At 42.1% G+C, this 20,293-nt stretch overlaps 1 protein-coding gene across 1 annotated transcript in view; it reads left to right on the forward strand.

Moving 5' to 3' along the window:
• BMPER (BMP binding endothelial regulator) overlaps positions 1–19,238 on the forward strand; it is a 387,098-nt gene extending 367,860 nt beyond the window's left edge. Inside the window, exons 14-15 of the mRNA XM_069215488.1 lie at positions 2,087–2,217; positions 17,759–19,238. Of these exons, the coding sequence (XP_069071589.1) occupies positions 2,087–2,217; positions 17,759–17,940 (313 nt within the window). The 3' untranslated portion in view covers positions 17,941–19,238. The remainder of the gene's footprint in view (positions 1–2,086; positions 2,218–17,758) is intronic.
• The last annotated feature ends 1,055 nt before the right edge of the window (positions 19,239–20,293 follow it).

Here is a 20,293-nt window from a genome sequence, read left to right on the forward strand (position 1 = left end):
CAAGAACCCACCCAGACCATCCACAGCTGGTTCACACTCACCACAGAGAAAACAGTCAGCATCATGAACAGCACCCACTTCCGAGCCCCCACGGACCCCTGCTCGCACCACATATACATCAGAGCCAGTACATCCATCGCCCCAGAGCTCTAAAACATGATGAACTGCTCCATCAACACTGGCACCCTCCCCAAGGACTGGAAACACGCTGAAATACGCCCTCTCCTGAAGAAACCCTCGGCCGACCCATCAGAACTAAAGATTTTCCAGCCCATCTCGCTGCTACCCAACTCCCTCAAAGTACTGGAGAAAGCAATCAACGCATAACTATTGAATTTCATTGAGGCCAACAACTCTCTGGACAGCTCCCAGTCTGGTTTCTGCAGCAACCACAGCACCAGCACAGAGACAGCCCTCCTGGCAGACACCAACGACATCCGTTCACTCCTAGACCGCCGCCACAGCGCTCATACTCCTTGACTTCTCAGCAGCCTTCGACATGGTCTCTCACAGGAGTCTTTGCACCAGACTCCACGACATAGGAATCTGCAGAAGTGCCCGGAATGGATCCACTCCTTCCTCTCTGGGAGGAGTTAGAGGATCAGACTCCTTCCCTACACATCCAGACCCACAGGATCCTCAGTGAGTCCCACACTGTTCAACCTATACATGGCCCCTCTCGCAGCCATCATCAGAAGCCATGGAATGAACATTGTGTCATATGCCGCTGACACACAACTCATCAGTTCCCTCACCGAAGACTCAGACATGGCCAAAAGGAACTCCCACTCAGGAATGGAAGCCATCGCCACCTGGATGAAAGAAAGCTGCCTCAAGCTCAACTTTGACATGACTGAGCTTATCATCTTCAGAAACACCACCTCAGCTTGGGGCAACTCCTGGTGGCCCACATCCCTCAGCGCTCCCCTTGCACTGACTGAGCACGCCCGCAACCTAGGCATCATCCTCGACTCCTCCCTATCCATGACCTGCCAGGTAAACTCAGTTGCCTCCTCCTGCTGGCACACACTCCACAAACTTTTGAAAATCTTCAGATGGATCCCAGCAGACTGCCACCGGACAGTCACCCACACTTTAGTCACAAGCAAGCTTGACTATGGCAACACCCTCTATGCCGGCACTTCAACTAGAAAAATAAAAAAAAAACACAACTCATCCAGCACCACTGCCAGACTCATCCAGGACTTCCCACGCCGAGAACATATCTCTCAACACCTGAGGGCCCTCCACTTGCTCCCGGTTGAGAAACAAATCACCTTCAAGCTACACACCCACATGTACAAGGCCATACACAACGCAGGACCAGCCTACCTGAACCACTGCGTCTCCTTTCACACCCCTCCAGATCCCTCCGCTCCGCCTAGCTGGCCCTGGCCACTATCTCTTGAATTCATAAAACCACTGCTGGAGGACGATTCTTCACCTTCATTGCAGCTAAGAGCAGGAACAACCTCCCCCTGCACCTCAGACAAAGCCCATCGCTCACCATCTTCAGGAAGAACCTCTAGACTTGGCTTTTCGAATGAGGCCCCCTCATGCCCGCACCTTCCCCCCAGAGCCTTTAGACTTTCACGAGAGAGTAGCTGTGCTTTACAAAAACTGTGATTGATTGATTGAGAGCTGCTGAAGACTTCTACATCAAGTTCATATTAGTAGCTCTATCGAATTACACGTTTACTGCATGGCTTATTGTGGATTGGCGCTGTGGTTTGTGATTCTGCCTGTTATTTTTAAATTTTACGTGCCACTTTTATTTATTTAATTTATTGTATTATTTCTATGTTTTATTTGTTGTTCTCAAAATAAAATAAACTGACTGATGGACTGAATTTACGCTTGGATACCAAACCAATTGCAACACATATATTTTTCTTAAGTGATCCAATAGCTTTATGAATCGACCTACTAGAGATTGAAAATGTTCTTGAAGTATTTGTTTATTAAACGTTACGTGCACGTCAATAAAAAATCAAAAATGAACACTGGAAAACGCAAGCTTGCCATTGGCTCCCTCGCTTTTGATAGTTGTAAACCTGGGCTGATGTTCTGTGATGTATTTTTGCAGGTCGTGTGTCACAGATATGTGTGAGTGCCCAGTACATAAAAACTGCTACTGCGAATCCTTCATCGCCTACGCCAGAGCCTGCCAGCGAGAAGGCATCCGCGTCCAATGGAAACCGGAACAGAACTGTGCGGGTAAGACCGAGGCCTGGGCGTAAAACTCATGTGTGGCGTTGCTTGTTTATTATCTTCTAGATGTCTCAGGTGTCATCAGGCAGAAGCATGCATCCTTTGCTGTCTGTCACCTTGACCTCAATTTCTAACGAGTATCTAGTCCCTACACTGTGTACTGCGTATTGTGGTCGCCGTTTTTCTGAAATTTCCTAGCTACTCATTGTATTTTTGTTTTTATATTTATGGGTAAATTCACATAGCGCCCTGTGACATATCTGAGAAACATTAGAGAACTTCAAGCACTCCAAATAAGGTAGTCCAATAAAAACCGTTAAAGAAAACAACAGGAATCGCAGTCTCATATATCTATTTATATCCGTACGCTCCGTGCTAGTTGGCACGAGTTGCCAACTAGCACCTTATAGTTTTGAACCTGGGCTCCCCATTTTTAAGTCTCCTAAAGTGGTGCTTCACCTTTTAAGGTAGGTTGTTTTTCAGAACTCCCCATTGGCTGTAGCCTTTGACAATAATTCCCTTTGCACCATCGGTGGCTGTTTTCAGACACTAAAGAGTTTTTGCAGGTTCATTAGGAATAGCTGGAAGCAAATCCACTTAAGGATTTCCGGGAACAATCACTACCATGTCACGATTACACTGTTATCTGCACGAACCAGCTTCTCCTCTGGCACAATCCTTTTACCTCCCTTTTAACACTGTAAAAGGCCTGGGTTCATTCTGTCTCAAGGCATTCAGTTTTAGGTGTAAAGAACTTCCATGCCATTGACTGAAGTGCTTGATCATGTCAAAATTATTCATAGATTTGTTTGTTGACCATTTGTAAGTTTTTCGAAGATTTAGGGCTAATTATATTGACTGATTTTCAATTGCATAACAAGCGGTGAGCACATCTGGAAACCCAAGACAAAGCAACTGCATTAATACATAGGGCCAGATCTACAAGAAAGTGGCTCATCGGTCCTGATGCACCACTTTTCTTGCACCGTCCCTGTCCCACCTAACGACACCATGGTTCCACCGCATTTACAATAAGGCGCACCATGGCAGTTGTTTCCACAATAGCGTCACAATTTATGACGCTAGTGTGGAACTTTGCTGGATGCTTTGCTAGTATCACAAAGATCAGGAGTTGTATTCTTTGATGGTAAGGGCATAACTAAAATGGAAGTACTACATTCAACTTGTACTATTGCTTATAATCAGGAGTGGCACGAAAAAAGATGTTCATATTATACTCGTTTTTTTCACTTATTTGGAGCTTAAAACTCACATCTTCTCCATCTCGTCTGCGTAACTATAAACTTATTTGGCATCTTGATTGGCTTGTCTGTTTCCTCCTGCATTCATCTACTGATTCCCTTCTCTTCCTCCAAGACGACCTAATCTCTCATCCTTCATTAATTTTGTTCCTTGTATAGCAGGGAGGGAGATGCGGTGGAGGACAAATTGGCTCCTTTCGCGTCCTTTGCAAAATGGTTCCAATAGGATGCGCTTTTGCCTTCTGCGCACATCTATGTCCAGCTAAACCTTAATAGTCTGAATGGGTGACTACTATGTCAACAACTAATGAGTGCATAACAAATGGCATGAAAGTGCAATGACGCATCGAGTTCAGTAGGTATGATTTTCATGTTTTACATCACACTTTTAGGTAGGGGCCTCATTCACAAGTGACCTGTGCTGCTGAGCTTCAGGTTTTATTATGCTCTGGTGGTGCAGGTCTCTCAGTCATACCTATGAGGCGACAGAAAGCCACCCTGCATTGCTTTGCATGGCCTCATAGATATGGAGTAAGGCAAGCTAGTGCAAAGCCCTGCCTTGCCTTACTCTACATCAAGGAGGCATTCCATGGGCTTTGTGATACATTTTCCCATGCCACATTCCCAGATTTACCAGCCTCTGTAAAGCTAGGAATGCAAACTGTTTGCCACCCCAGGGGAGGAGTAACAAGGAGAAATAATACTATTTCTCCTAATGTTTTCCTCTTTCTATGTGTGCTGCATTCTGCAGCACACATAGAAAGAGTAAAACACATTGATTGTTTTTGTGCAGGAATGTTTCCCTTCCTGCACAAAAACAATTGTGTCCACAACGCAGTCACCCTTGCACCATGGTGCATGGGTGCCTACATTAGCACTTTGCACCTGTTTGTATACTGGCACAGGCAGAAAGGACAGGAATGTGCCGTATTTCATTAATCCAACGCATTCCTGCTCTTTCCTTTTTAAGCAGGGCAGCCCAGCAGGAAGTGTGGCAGCGCTGCCCTGTGCCAAAAAGTTGTAAATGAGGCCCTAGATCTTCAAAAGGATTTACAGTTAAGATCTACAAGAGGGCCATTTGACTAAAGCATGTCTTCAACTGATGTTCAACTGATGTGAGTCATAACCATGGCCTAGTAAAATGAGAGCATTTTTCGAATGAACAATTGAATTACCTGTGAGCGCATGCTGTGTTTTTATTGTCAGAGCTATAAAGTAAAGGGGCATATTTACAAGGACTTGGCACATCGTCTTCAATGCACCAGTTTCCTTGCGTCGCTGTTAGCCCCTCTAACGACACCATAGCGTTTACAATACAGCGCACCATGATTCTCATTAGCACAATTGTGTCATAATTTATGATGCTATTCTGATGCTTTGCTGGACTAGTGGCAAAAATTATGATGCTAGTCCAGCAAAGGTCAGGGAGGCCCACAGGATACAACGGTAGTGTCACTGTACCACCTTCCCTGAGCAGGCGTTATAAAATTACACTTAAATGGCGCAATGAACTCTTGCAGATTTCACTGAGACACTTTTTTCAGCCTACCTGTGGGGATACTTACATACGTTATACCTGAAGAAGATATAGGGCCTGATTCTAACTTTGGAGGATGGTGTTAAACCGTCCCAAAAGTGGCGGATATACCACCTACCGTATTACGAGTCCATTATATCCTATGGAACTCGTAATACGGTAGGTGGTATATCCGCCACTTTTGGGACGGTTTAACACCGTCCTCCAGAGTTAGAATCAGGCCCATAATGTGGTGCAAGGGGTTACAAAGTGGCACAATGTAGGTAAGACAGAGTAGTGATATGAGCTACTTTTGCTTTTTTGCTTCAATGGGGGGATCTTCTCATGCTACCATCCTATCTGAACACTTGTAGACTGGATTTTGCTAAAAAATAAATAAAAAAAAGCGCCTCCTTGAGTTTCTCCAAAAGATTCAAATTATGCATGTCTGCAGCAATGTACAATACACATTTTAAAATATGTATGACCATAGCATTTTTTTCACTGGAAAGGCAGGTATCCAGTACAAAACCTATGCTAGACATCAGCCTTATTGTGCCCCAGCGCTTGGGAAGAAAGCAGCAGCATCGTATCTTAATAAATATTGGGCCATATTTACAAGGCCTGTGGAACAAGACTGCCCAGCAAGTGCCTTGCTGTGCCACCGGGAAAGGAAAGAAATGTGCTGTATCTACAAGATACAGCGCATTTCTGTCCTCTCCCCATGTGCGGATGCACAAATTGCTGCCATGCACCAATGCAGGCATCCTTGCACCATGGTGCAAGGGTGTCTGTGTTGTGCGGATGATTAATTTTTTTTGTGCAGGAAGGGACACCTTCCTCCACAAAAACAATCAGTGGAGGTGATTTCCTCCTTCTATGTGTGCTGCAAAATGGAGCACACGTAGAAAGAGGGAATAACAGGGAGAAATAATGATATTTCTGGGGTGGTGTAGGCTTTTGATGCATTCCCAGGTTTACAAAACCTTGTACATCTGGGAATGCATCAAAATCCACAGATATCACATGGTAACACACACACACACCCATGGAAATGCCTCCCTGATGCAAAGCAAGGCAACGCAGCGACTTGAGCTGTGTTGCCTTACTCTATATCTTCAAGGCCATAAAAAGACACGCAAAGTGGCTTTGCGTGGCCTTGTAGACATTGGTCAGCAGCCTGTGCAGGGTGCTTGTAAATATGGGCCACAAAGCTGCCTTGCTCTCTCTCACATAAAAAGTGAGCACTTTTCAAGCACATTTAATGCTGCAGTAAAGGTAAGGGTGGGCGGAGCTCACTGAGTTCTACTCCGCGGAATTCAATGGAGTCATGTAAAAATTCTGTGAACTTATGCAGAGCTCCACATGTGTAGGAATGCTGCCCAGTCCTATTTTAGACCCTCAGTGCTTCAGAGGACATGTCTGGTGCCCTCATTAAGCTCACGATTCACTTGCTACCCGGATTCAGAAAACCTCAGACCATCCCTAAAAACCCATGTGCGGTGCAAAAGCTCACCCCTCAGACCATCCCCAAAAACCCATGTGGGGTGCAAAAGCCCACCATGTCTGCAGCTGACTGCACCTTCCGAGTCCTTAACCAGCAAGCTGCACCAGGTCACAAACTCAGCAGAGTCCCGCAGGAAGGAAAAAAGCTGACTGAGTGGGTGTGAACAACAGACACAGAGAAAGACTGCAGTCTCCCGTCGAAGTGAATGATACTCAAACTCAAACATGCCGGCCAAATAATTCCGCTCATAAGCCATAGCGACTATTTTGAATCAGTACAACATTATACAGCCTTTGCGTTCTGAGGAAATTGAAAGGCAATGCCAACTGTAATTCTGTATTGGATTAAGATGGCGACACACCATTAGCCACTAAAAAATATGGTTGCCAATAGTTCTATAAGGAGATACGTTCAATATTGCTTGCTATAAAGATTAATGTAAAGCTCGATTCCAAGATGGCTGACAAGCTAATTCAAATCGCTAAACGTAAGGAGAGAGTCTGTTGTAGTCTGTTTTCTAAGTCATAATATGTGAACTGGCTGGAGCAGCATGAAAATTGGTCGAGCAAACGCATATTTTAAATGCATGCGTCCTGCATAGCTGGTGGTGGGTGAGCAGTGTGCTGATGAACTGACTGGTAGAGTTTTTCTTGCTGAACTCTGCACTCTGCTTAGAGTACGGAGTGCCAAAACTCTGTGAACTTCATCAACTGAGTGGATTTCATCGGCCACCACTAACTACTAGCCAGTTATACCATACTTGCCAACTTTTATAACCTACACTTACATATTTTTAGAAGTACAGTGCAATCGATGACAACAGTATAAAATAGATAAAAATATTTCCCCAAGCATTGAATAAATCACACTAGATAATATATTATTATTATTTATTTGATGAATAGTATTGCTAACAGAACTGGTTTCCCGATGATAAAAGAATGCAGAAGAAACATAAGAAAAAATGAAAAAGAATATAGAAAAAGAGAAATACAGCAAAAGAGTTGTAACTGCCCATTCAAGAAGCAAGTGATTCACAAAAGAGAAATGGTTTGAGACACTTTCCATTTAGGAAGTGTCTTTATACATTTTGTGTGTAGCCAAGTAACTGGTTTCAGCTTTTTGGAGATCAAGTAAAGAAAGGAGCACCCTCTAAAGTGCTCTTTATACGTTTATGCTCTTAAACTTCAAAACTAGGGCAAGCCGGAGAGTGCAGATTGCATAAAGGGACATACTTGAAGAAGTGAAGAAAGTTTTGATTTTTCAGTGCCAAAGACATATTTGTGGCCTATACCTAGATACATGAACACTTGAACTGGAAAAGCTGCTCAATAGCGAGTCAATGAAGGTTCCTCAGAGCTTCTGATCCACGAACATGCTTGCACAGCAAAAAAAGACACTAAAATAAAATACATTTGTGGAGGAGACAGTCAGAAGGAGTTAGGCCCAAATGATGGATCCTACAGCCTTTCTTAAAGTCACCAAAATTACAAATCGATCGGAAGGGCAATTCATGGCAAGTTCGTAGGTTCAAGTCGTCAAAAACACTTTCATCCAAACTGTATTTTCTTGTACCGGAAAGCCTCTAGCAAAAGGGGTGTACTAGAGTGAAGGTCCTACCCTGGCAATTGGTGGAACCAATTCTGTCAGGCAGGAGGGAACCATTTTAAAATAGGCCCTAAGTGTCAGACATGCTAACTTCAAGATGATTCTTTTATTTGCCTTTATCCATTCTAAACTCTCTCTGGTGGCTAAGACATGGTCACATCATTTTAAACCAGCTACTGATGTAACAACCACATTTTGTGGTCTCTGTAGCATCCCTAATGAAGTTCTATATAGATAGAATTACAATGATCTCTATACGAGAAGGCATGTGCAGCAACTACTTGGCCAGACTCCTCTATAGGTGTAAAAGTAGTTTGTTTTGAATGTTTTAAGAATATCGAAGCCCAGATCAAAAATGACTCCCAAGTTTCTTCCTTTGATTACTGGTACAAGGACTTTTCTCAATTGGGTTGGACAAAGGTCAGAGATCCAGAGATTCAACTTCCCACCGACTATTATAATCTCAGGTTTATCTCCATTTAACTTAAAAAACATGTCCTGGTCATCCAATATTGAGTTCCCAGGAGACATTCTTTGAGCTTATTGATAGAATTAGTCATGAGATCCTATCAAAGGGGAATAGAGGCTGAACATAAAAGTTTAATAAAATGGAAGATAAGATTATTCACTAATGGACACCATGTAAAAGATTAATTATGTAATAAAAAGAGCCCATTCTTATAGACTGATTTCTTCCAGCTAAAAAAGAAAAGAATCAGGAGGATACATTTAATTGACTGCACCAAAGGCTGTTGAGAGAGCTGGTAGCAGAGCTACTCAGCACATTCCTTCATAGTGTCAGACTATTACTAATAGCACTGAGCAGGCATTAAAAGTGCAGAAACAATGACGCAAAGAAATCTAAGAGATTTCTTTGCACCATTTTTTCACCCCCCCTGAATGGGGGAACACCCACTTTGCGTAGATTATAGCACAAAAGCTTACAAAGTGGTGCAATGAATGCTTTGTAAATTCGGAGCTGTAAATTCGGAGCTGTGATTTTGGCCTTGTTGGGCCACATTAGCATAAAACAATGATGCTAATTTTGCACTAGGAGGCACTAGGAGCTCTTAAATCGGCCCCCTAGTTTTTTAAAGGGGGTTTCACTACTTTATATTTAACTGGTCTGGCTCAATGCATGTCATTAAAAAGTTACTTATTGCTTCACAGAGATGGTTTTGTAGTACAATCAATGATTCATTCAACACTTTTATCCAATGGTTCACCCGGAGAGCCAGATTAAAGAGACTTTAAGATATTTTTCAAAGAATCAATACTAAGGGTCTTATTACGACCTTGACAGAGGGGTTTCCTCCATCACAAACGTGACAGATATCCCGTCCACTGTATTACGATCTCCATAAAATATAATGGAATAGTAATACGGCAGACAGGATATCCGTCACATTTATGATGGAGGAAACCCCTCCGTCAAGGTCGTAATATGGCCCTAAGTGTTGGAAGCTGTTCAATGGTAACCAATTCAATAACTAAAGTACTGTACTCTAACTTGGAAAGACTCTGATTGCCTCCTCTACTGGCTAAAAATGTGTAGTTCTTTGGATTTAGATTCCAGAAAGGGCTCATAATTTTATCTACTTTTGATGAAAAATGTCTGCTAAATTATTTTAGAGTTTTTGAGAAGCAGGAACCTCTGTATTCAAAGCAAGGATGGCAAAAGTCACCAACAGTTTGGAATAGCACTTTTGCACCATTCTGTCTCCACCAATTTGAGTTGGATAAATACAGTTTCTGTGTCTTCAGAAAAATGATATATTAATTATCTGCTATACTATATTCCTTAAAGGAGAGGTCATAATCTCATCTTTTATTGACCTGGGGTGCCCCTCAGTCAGCCATGAGGAGAATCCACTTGTTTATAACATTTATTTGTGCACTGTGGGAATCTCCATCTTCAGAAGCTTGATAGTGTTGTCTCTAAAGATTGTCCTGACCTCTCTATATAGACGTTCCCCATCTCCCACCCAGTCCTATATCTTTTCCACTTCTCTGTTGTGGATATACAGGTTAAGATAGTGACATTGATACAGGATCATGTCTCCGATTCGACCATTATGTTGTCAGCAGTTCCTAACTCTTTATAAAAAATCAAATCCAAGTGCGTTGTAGATGAGTGGGTTCTTTTTACTTGTGACATAAATCCAGATCTTCATCTTGGAAGCTAAAAGAGTGGTGGTTCTTACTAAGCTGCTGTCCTCATGATATTTTATGTCACCTAGAACAATCATATCTTCAAACATAATGGCTCCCAAGCTTTCCACGAAATCTATTTCTAGACCAGGCAGTTGATAAATTAGAATATCAATGGCTCCTATCCGCACGCCAGAGATTCTGAAATCATGTCAGAAAATTCCTCCATGGCTCATACCTTTAGACTCTTTAAAAATAATAGCTACCCCGCCCCTTCTCTTTCAGCCTCTGTCGTAATGTAACATTTTATAAGACGAATGGATTGCTCAATATATATTAAATATGTAGTGTATCTTTATGTTCCTTCCACTGATGCTAATAAATTCGGACAGTTCCTGATGCATTCCACTTTTTGTGTTGCTGTAAATAGACTTCTGCTTTAACTACAGAACTTCTCTTAGATTTCCAGAGTTTTTTGTCACTTTTCTGATTCAAGAAAAGAAATTCAGGGGGTCATTCCGACCCTGGCGGTCCATGACGGCCAGGCTGGCGGTGCTTCCAGGGCCATTCTGACTGCGGCGGTAAAGCCGCGGTCAGAAAAGGGTAACCGGCGGTTTCCCGCCGGTTTTCCCCTGGCCCAGGGAATCATCCATGGTGGCGCTGCTTGCAGCGCTGCCATGGGGATTCCGACCCCCTTCCCGCCAGCCTGTTTCTGGCGGTTTACACCGCCAGAACCAGGATGGCGGGAACGGGTGTCATGGGGCCCCTGGGGGGCCCTGCACTGCCCATGCCACTGGCATGGACAGTGCAGGGGCCCCCTAACAGGGCCCCATGAAGATTTTCACTGTCTGCTTTGCAGACAGTGAAAATCGCGACGGGTGCTACTGCACCCGTCGCACCCCTGCAACACCGCCGGCTCCATTCGGAGCCGGCTTCTGTGTTGCAGGGGCTTTCCCGCTGGGCCGGCGGGCGGCCTTTTGGCGGTCGCCCGCCTGCCCAGCGGGAAAGCCAGAATGCCGCGGAGCAGCCATTTGGCGGTAACCTCATGGCGGGTGGCGACCGCCGCCCGCCGCGGTCAGAATGACCGCCTCAGTGTAGAATATCAATAAAACACCTTCTGCATCCTTCCATAGAATTTTCCATGTGTTGAATCTTACTCAAGTTTATATGTTCTCAAACATGTCCTAGCGAAGTAGATTCAAAATGTTGCTCCTACTGACCCTAAGTCACTTCAATGAGCTGATCCTGTGAATATTTGATGGGAAATGATTTATGGACTCTGTGGTAAGGGTCAGTGTCTGTAGGACCTGTTTAGGAATGAGTTTTTCTTAGTTACGATCTCCTTTTTGAGGCTGGAGACCATATAAGTGTATATTACAAACTACATGTTAAAATCTACATGTCCTAACTGGTTTTGCATACAGTCTCGAGACATTGCTGATAAATGCATCTCTGTTCTTTTCAATTAAAACATGACTGCCAGTGTCTTGGCAAACCTGATGCATTCTTCAGCATACACAGAAAGATCGAAAAAATTAAGATTCTTGTTATGCCTTCCCTGGGGTGGCGTAGCATTTTGATGCATTCCCAGGTCTACCACTAATTGTAAATCTGGGAATGTGCCAAAATCCATGGGTGGATGTGTGGGAACACCCATGAACCACACATGGAACACCTCACTGTGGCACAGTAACTTGAGGCAGCAATTTGCAAGGCCTTGCATTACCTAAGATTTATCAAGACACACAGGTCCATGCAAGGAGGCCTTGGGTGGCTTGATAAATCTGACTTTGGTGTTTCATCACCCTTACCTCCCCTCATGTGGTGCAATAGCAATGCAACACTATGATAAATATGAGCCTTAATGCTTTCATCTATACTATTCCTGATTCTGGGGACATTACCACAGGTGTTTTTCCCCTGCTTGAGCATGTGCAAAATGTCTTTTGAACCATGTATTGTGTTACTGTGTGTAGAAATGTACCAGATAAAATTGGTCCCGGTAATCTTGCTCCTAGTAATTTTGAGTATTTCAACAATTCGTTTTTCAGAATCAAGCAGGGCAGTATTACCCTCTCATTGTCCCACCAGGGGACAGCTCCTGCTGACTCATACTGAGGTCTTCAGTAGCAATTATTCCCTCTCTCGTACCTCCAGCAGAACTGAAGATCACTCTGCATCATCAGCTGCTAAGAAACAAGACAACCAAGCTGAAAAACGTTTGCTCTCTTCCTGCTCCTGCGTCACCTTCTACATAATACCCAATAAACTGTAAATTCCCAAGGCAATGAGAAAAGTTTAAAAAACACACTGTTACCTTGCACACGCTTGAAACAATCACTCCCTTCACCTGAGATAGGGCCCACCTTTGTGTTTTTGAGGAAAGAACTTAGGATCTAATTTACTAAAGTGTTTCCCTTGCTCAAGACTGTGCTAAAATTGTCCTTCTGGGCTCACGGCAACCTCAAAGCACTCTCTACTGCATAATGATAGTTTTAAGGCTGTCTTATGCCAAAGAAAACTCTTAGTAAATTCTATTTTCTTGGTTAAGACAGCCTTAATACTATATTTTGCTGTGGAAAAGGAGTAAATCACTCCACGAAAAATCATGTTTTCTTCCCATGTAGAGAATAGAGATGTTGAGAAATTGTGGATACAAGTCACAACCATTATGTGATCTATTACTGAAACTCAAAAAGGTCCAAAGAGCATGACTATTAAAGGATACACTGTTTTCTGTAAGAACTACTTTGCTCACCCTTGGTAGCTTGAACAGAATAGATGGGTACATGACATGACGTGAAGCAAATATATAAAATTTCCAAACAAATGGTATGAGGTGTTTCATTGTGCATACCCTTCTATTTCATACTGTGTTATTATTTTAGATTATGGGGGTTATTACAACTTTGGAGGAGGTGTTAATCCATCCCAAATGTGACGGATATACCACCAGCCGTATTACGAGTTCCATAGGATATAATGGACTCGTAATACGGCTGGTGGTATATCCGTCACTTTACCGTCACTTTTGGGACGGATTAACACCTCCTCCAAAGTTGTAATAACCCCCTATGTTTCTTTACGCTACAATGTAGTTATGACTCTTTGCTGCATTTGTCATGAAAATCTACCATCATCTAATTTGATTTCTTGTCATTTGTACATGAAATAAGTTTACAGAAAAGTTAAACGAAGAAGAGGGAAAGGGGTGAAAATAATATAAAACGAATATTGTATAGTAACAAAATTCAAGAAATAAAACTGCCCAAAAGTGGTGCAAGTTAATCCACAGTCCAAGTTTTGTTGATACAGTTTTAATGCAATCCAAAGGGTTTAATCAGGCTGTGTCACCATTGTAAACAGTGTCAAGTACGTGGTGAGCTGGATCAAAGATTTAAAGATACAGAATTAAAACTTTGAACTCTGGCTGGAAGAAGTGAAATAGCAGGCTCAGAAGTGTGGAGTCACTTGGCATGAAAATGAAGAATAGCGTTGGAATCATGGTTACCAGGACAAAGTGGTTGAAATATATTGATGTTCCAGTGAGTTTACATCCAATAGCAAAGTTAAAGTATGGCTAGTTGAGGCAAGGTGATCTTGCTGAAGGCCACTCAAGAGGCTTAGGCCTTCGGCCATGCTGTGTATAAGTCTTGAATCAGCTGCAGAAACCCAAGCAGGAAACAGAAAGTATCCAGGGTCCAAAGAATCAAACCTCTAAGAGTAAGTTGCAAAAGCTGCCCTCTAAGTTGTGTGTAATAGGATAAGTTAGTTAACTCTTGATGGCCATTACTAAAGCAATCCTAGTTTCACTGTAATAATTCCACCTCACAATATCAGCAGTGATGCAATTTCTGTTCTCGGATTATGCCATGTGGTTTTAAGTCCCTCTCAGAGTTCCATACGGCCAACAGCCAAAATGGTGAAACTTTGATGTAGTTTTGTATAGCTCTGGTTTGTAGCTGAACCTTGTACAATAAATGAAAACCACTTCCTCAGACTACAGTTTATATTCACCCCCCACGGGAAAAAGGCACCAGAAAACCTCTCTGGAAGTGAAGGTAGAATGCTGTTACTAATAATATCCACTCACAGATGTGTCCTTTCATGAACAGATAGGCCTTGTTGTCTGAGAGTCTTTTGAGTTGCCAGCCAAAGAGCAGGCCACTAAAAAAAACTGATGAAGGCTGTTTTAGTGAGAAATGAGTTTACCGTTCCAATTTCTTGTTTCTGTGTATAAACAGAATCAGCAGTATATATCACAACTGTTATTCATATACGGGATAACTGGAATCTTTCTTCACAAGTAGACTTTTAAAACAAGCTTACCTAAATGTTATGAATCTGGTTCCAGTTCACATTTCCATTAATAGTTAACAATTAAATGTACCCTTACAGCAGAGAGATGGAGTGATGAGCAGAGAGAGGTGGGTGGGGGCGGGTTGGGGGTGCAAGGTAGAAGGTCAAGCCAGAGCTAATTTTATATGTGTAGTCTTGTATATGTGTGCATATATATATATATATATATATATATATATATATATATATATGTATACATATATATATATATATATATACACACACACACATGTATGGGCACACATTCACAAAGCTACGCAAAAAAAGGGACAGGCCAGCTATAAAAGTGAGTGTAAAGTCTTTAGTCCTTCTTTTATGTCTGACCTGTCCCGGTTTTTGCTTCTCAAAATTCTGGTCACCCTATTGAAGGGTGCAAACTTTTTCTCACACAGTCATTACTCGATGCAATAGACATTGCACCATATACAATTTCAATTCTTGCGCAAACAAGTGTTTACACTTGGACTGCAGTATTACGGGACAAGTGTAATCGGGCCCTATGTGTCTTTCCCTGTGACATGGCGACAGTTGAAGTTGATTGAGCAAAATTATACTTATTAACAAATTAGCTGTGATTTATCACAGTGCTGCTTGAGTGGTCAAATCTTTTCAGGTTTCCTTGCTTTCAATGGCAGAGTCCAAACATACCCAACCTATTCAGAAGGACTGTTACTGTAACAATTAAAAATGCACATCAGCAACAGCTATACATTTCACCCTGTGGCATCATTGGAAGGGCACAGAACGCGCAGGAAGGTATCTTCTTAAACGCAGCAGTGGGACCCATCAGAAGATCAGTCAGCCTGGTGGAGGGGGCAGAGAGAAGAAAGATGAGGCAGGAAAAATGCCAAGTCAAAGAAGCTCGATCTAGAAACGAGTGACAGTTATGGTTTCCCTTAAAATGGCCATACATGTGTGAAAATTACCTCAAAAAATGGTTATTTTGCAATTTACCTGAACGTAGTGGAAGAAGGTGCACTAAGAATGGTAGTCAGTAACATTGCACGGAGTAAGAATCTTCATTCATTTTTTATCACTAAAATTTTCCAGGAAAACCAATAAAGCAACAATTAACTCAGCTGAATTACAGCTCATCACAGTTCATAAGTATAACGTGGCCTGACGTTTTCCTCACATTTGACATATGCCAGGTTTAAGTCACATATCTTACGCATGTGATTTTTAAACGAATAGTAATTCAGTTATCTCAAATTCTTTAAAAGTTGGTTATATAGAAAACAAGAGAAAACTCTAATAGGCTACTTTACACAGTATTGGATTTTTCAGGGGAAGAAAGATATGGAACTTCTTTGAGGTACATTATTTTACTATCACATGTTGCAAGTCATGCAAATGTCCCCTCTCAAGGGAAACTGAAGCCGGTGACCTAGGTAGAGCACAGTTAGGAGTCCATAATCTCAGAAATAGTTTTTTTGTTGTTTGGTCAAATACATTAAGTACTTTTCAAGTACTGTGCTTTGATAATTTCTCTGGCAGTTTAGCTCTGTATAATTAAATAAACTCTCATTATTTACAGAGTTATTAACTCATGAAACTGCAAAGCATAACATGGTTAAGTATCATGAAAACAGGGCCCTCTCACAACACACTGGCAACCCCTCCAGCAACATCATCTGATAGTGATACCACCACTTAAGTATTGCAGTCTCCCGCTTGTTTACCTCTAGTGCCATCCTTTAGTGAGTCACTGAGGCCCAGATTCCCATGCTGCTCAGCTCAGCAGCCAAAAAATCTGCCCTGAGCTGCGTGAGAAGGAGGGAGCAGGAGAGCTCCATATTTACAGAAATATGGCTCTCTTCTTCGCACTGCTTTGCGTTACTTTTAGGGTACTTTCCAGCAAACAAGCTTTGCACTGGAAAGTGTATAGGTAAAAAAAAGATTTTGTGTCGATTTGCATCACTTTTGTGACACAAACACAGCATAAAATCTAAGCAAATATACCCTTAAGTATTATTTGCCAATGGATTTAGCCTGTCTTCATTTGGCTCTAGTAGTACACGCCAAATTATTTCGTCCATCTTTATATCACTGAAATTTAAAGTTGTGTGGATTCCAAGGGGTTTGTGCTGTTCCTGCCTCTTTGTGCCACTTTGCATGAATATCAGGTGTTTTTGGAGCTTGGCCATGCACAGCCATTTAGGGACATATTTATTAGTTTTTCACACAATACAGCAAGACACATGGTGCAAGGGTGCCTGTGTGGCAGGCAGGATTGTTTTTGTGTAGAAAATGACACTTTCCTGCACAAAAACAATCCTTTTAGGCTTTTTTCCTCTTTCTCTGGGGCACACATAGAAAAAGGAGAAAACGAGGAGAAATAAATATATTTCTTTTCGCCTGGAAAAGCGTAGCATTTTGACACATTCCCAGGTCTACCACTCATGGTGAATATGGAAATGCACCAAAATCCATGGGAGGATTTGTGGGAACATCCATGGAATACCAGCCTGGGATAGAGTAAAGCAAGGCAGCAATTTACGCTGCCATGAGTTACTGCAGAATTACCAATCCACACAGGGCCATGGATGGTGGCCTTGCGTTGCTTGGTAAATCTCATTCTAGGTTTTGCGTCACCATGCATCCCCTTGCGTGATACAAGGGTGATGCAGAACCTTTGATAAATCTGGTTCTTAGTGTTTTGCTGTTGCCAATCTACTATTCAAAAACGTTTGTGGGCTTAAGCAATGCTGCTGTTTATGCCACTGTGTAACGCCTAGAGACGTTTTGTGTGTTGTATCTGTACTTTTATTTTAGCTGATGAAATGCCCTCCTAAGCAGCTGATAGATTTACATTCGGTTCCTTTTGGATGAGTACATTCTGGTCAACGTTTTTTGAGGGCCCGTTAATGTCAGTGCACACGCGTTCATGGCAGAAAATCTCAAAACATTGGTGACTTTGTGCCAGAGTGAGACCTTCCAAAGTAATCATGAAGACTTCATTAACAGATATGTTACATGCTACAAAGTAGGGACTGCAATAAAGTGTATTTCGTTCTTACGAACAAAGACCTCCGATGTATTAATGTCTTTCCGAACAACCTATGACTCTTAGAAAAACCAAATAGTAATAAGCAGAAAGTCTCGATAACCTGAAGTAAACCATCTGTTTTTGTTTCGTTCTAGCAACTCAGTGCAAACATGGCGCTGTGTACGACACCTGTGGTCCCGGATGCCTGAAGACATGCGACAACTGGAACGAGATTGGCCCCTGTGTCAAGCCTTGCGTGGCTGGCTGCCACTGCCCTGCAAATTTAGTTCTACACAAAGGAAGGTGTATCAAGCCCGCGCTTTGCCCACAGCGGTGACATTAGTTTTTCCGGAAATGACTTTAAACTTAAAACTCTTCTCAGTGGGTTCTTTGAAGCCCACAGCCAATGAAGGACAACACTGTTTGTGTGCAGACTTTGTAACATACTCACAGAAAGGGAGCTATAGATACTGTATATACACTATATTTAAGTTTATGTATGTATATAGATATGCCTTTAACATAGATTGACCATATGTTCACTGTATTGATGACTGTTTCAGATTATATATATATATATATATATATATATATATATACCTTGACCATACAGACAGGATGTACACAGTTTGAAAACATGCACAATCATCAAAACCTTCCTACCAGAAATTAGATGACTCCTCTTAAAGGTGTGAAGTGCCGCTCACCAATTTTTTTATCTGTCAGGTGAAACACCTCGTTAGTCTAAGATCTGTAGATACTTTCAAATTTAGCCACTGTGACACACTGCACGCCCACCTGTGACCAGCCCACTACGCAAAGTTTGAAATAATATATGTAAGTCTTTTAGTCGGGTATTATTTATATACATATATGTGTGTATATATTAGCGGTATATATACATATAGTCATGCATATATATTGCATATGTATAAATGTATATTTATATAAATAGTAACACTTTTACAGCATTTATAAAAAAAAGAAGGAATACTATTTTATGTATATTTTTTGCTATAATATTGATGTATTGTTTGTAGGACTCTAATTTGTAAGCTATTTCAACAACTGTATAAATAAACCAGATGTTAATAATTTAAAAGATAAACTTGGCAGAATACTGGATGTTACAGAACGGGGATACATGCTTGTGATTAAGGACGTTTTTGCCTTAAACCCTGCACAGAGCTTCGGCTACGTCTGCACGCTTCACACACCACATCCATCCATACCTCGAGAGGTACGGAAGTAGCCCAGAGGATTATTTTGAGTATAAAAATCAAACACATTTATGCTTCTGTAATGCGAAGTCGTTTAGGACCGACCTAAACTAAATGGTGGCGATGCTCTTCGACTCTTGGATAATTCGTTTTTGGAGTTGGTCTGCAGCTAACCAGAGAAAGCAGAAGAAGCATCTGCTCTACTGATTTACCTCTTGGAACTATACAAAGAAAAGTTTGAAAACTGTGACCAGCCGGACCCCTACTACTGGGCGGAAACACGAACAAACTAAGATTATACGGATCCAGTGGTATGCTGAAAAGAAGAATGCAATGATCATAACATAACTAGACCATAATCAAGAAACCACAACCACATTTGTTTTCAGTTTGCACCATAAGGAAGAATCCACAATAAAGAATGTTGTAATAATGAAAATATTTTGGACCTGACCGCAACTGTAATCCTATGTCTAATCCTAACCTTAACCTAACCCTTGCTCTAATCTTGACTAGGATGACCACCTCCCTCCAGGGCATTATTGACAATGTTTCCAATGGACCTTTGTGTTATAGCCTAATGCATTCTAGAAGTTGATGAACTGTATTGTTTCAGATGAACTAATTCGACTAATACATCTCAAGTCAATGAATTGTAGGTGAAAAGTTCTGGACTGGTGACAGTGTCCCTAATGACCTGGAGGGAGGTGATTACCTAATCCTACCCCTGAACCTAACGGTCATCTTCAGGATCTCACTACAATATGGCAGATACTTAGATGGAGAGATACTGAGGCCTTATTTTATGATTCCAGGCAGTGTTCCCTCCTCCCTCCCAGTTACAGGGTAACACAAGATTCCTATCCCATTTCAGTGAACATGGCAGCTTAGAATTACTGGGTCCAATTCCACAAGTTTTCCTTAATTGTGGGGCCATGCTTGCAGCATGAGATAAAAACGCATGGAAACACCTCTGGATTTACTGAATGTGTTCCTGCAACTGGTAAAAAAATTAATTAGCACTACTGCTCTGCTTTAATCAATCAATCAATCAACTTGTATAGCATGACTTGTCACTAATGAGGGCATCCAGGCATTTACAGGGTCCAGAGTCTCAGTTGAAGAGCCAGTTTGTAGTGTCCTAGGGAACCCCTGCAGAGTAGGGGTGGTCCTGAGGTGCAGGGAGAGGCCGTTCCAGATTTTGGCTGTGAGATAAGATAAGGCACGTATCCTGCTTTGCTGGGTTGTATGCGGGCAGGGGGGAAGGTTATGGGCCAGCATGAGGGAAGCAGAGCTGAGGTTTATGGAGTGTTTATGGAATGTCAGGTGGTGGTTGATGTAGGTGGGCCCAAAGTTGTGTTTGGCCTTGACCGCATAGGTGAGGAGCTTGAACTGGCATCTCTTCTAAACCAGAAGCCAGTAGAGTTTTTTGAGATGCGGTGATGTGGGTGTGATCCAGGATGAGTTTTG

Source organism: Pleurodeles waltl, chromosome 2_1 (assembly GCF_031143425.1).
Source record: "Pleurodeles waltl isolate 20211129_DDA chromosome 2_1, aPleWal1.hap1.20221129, whole genome shotgun sequence".
Taxonomy (NCBI): Eukaryota; Metazoa; Chordata; class Amphibia; order Caudata; family Salamandridae; genus Pleurodeles; species Pleurodeles waltl.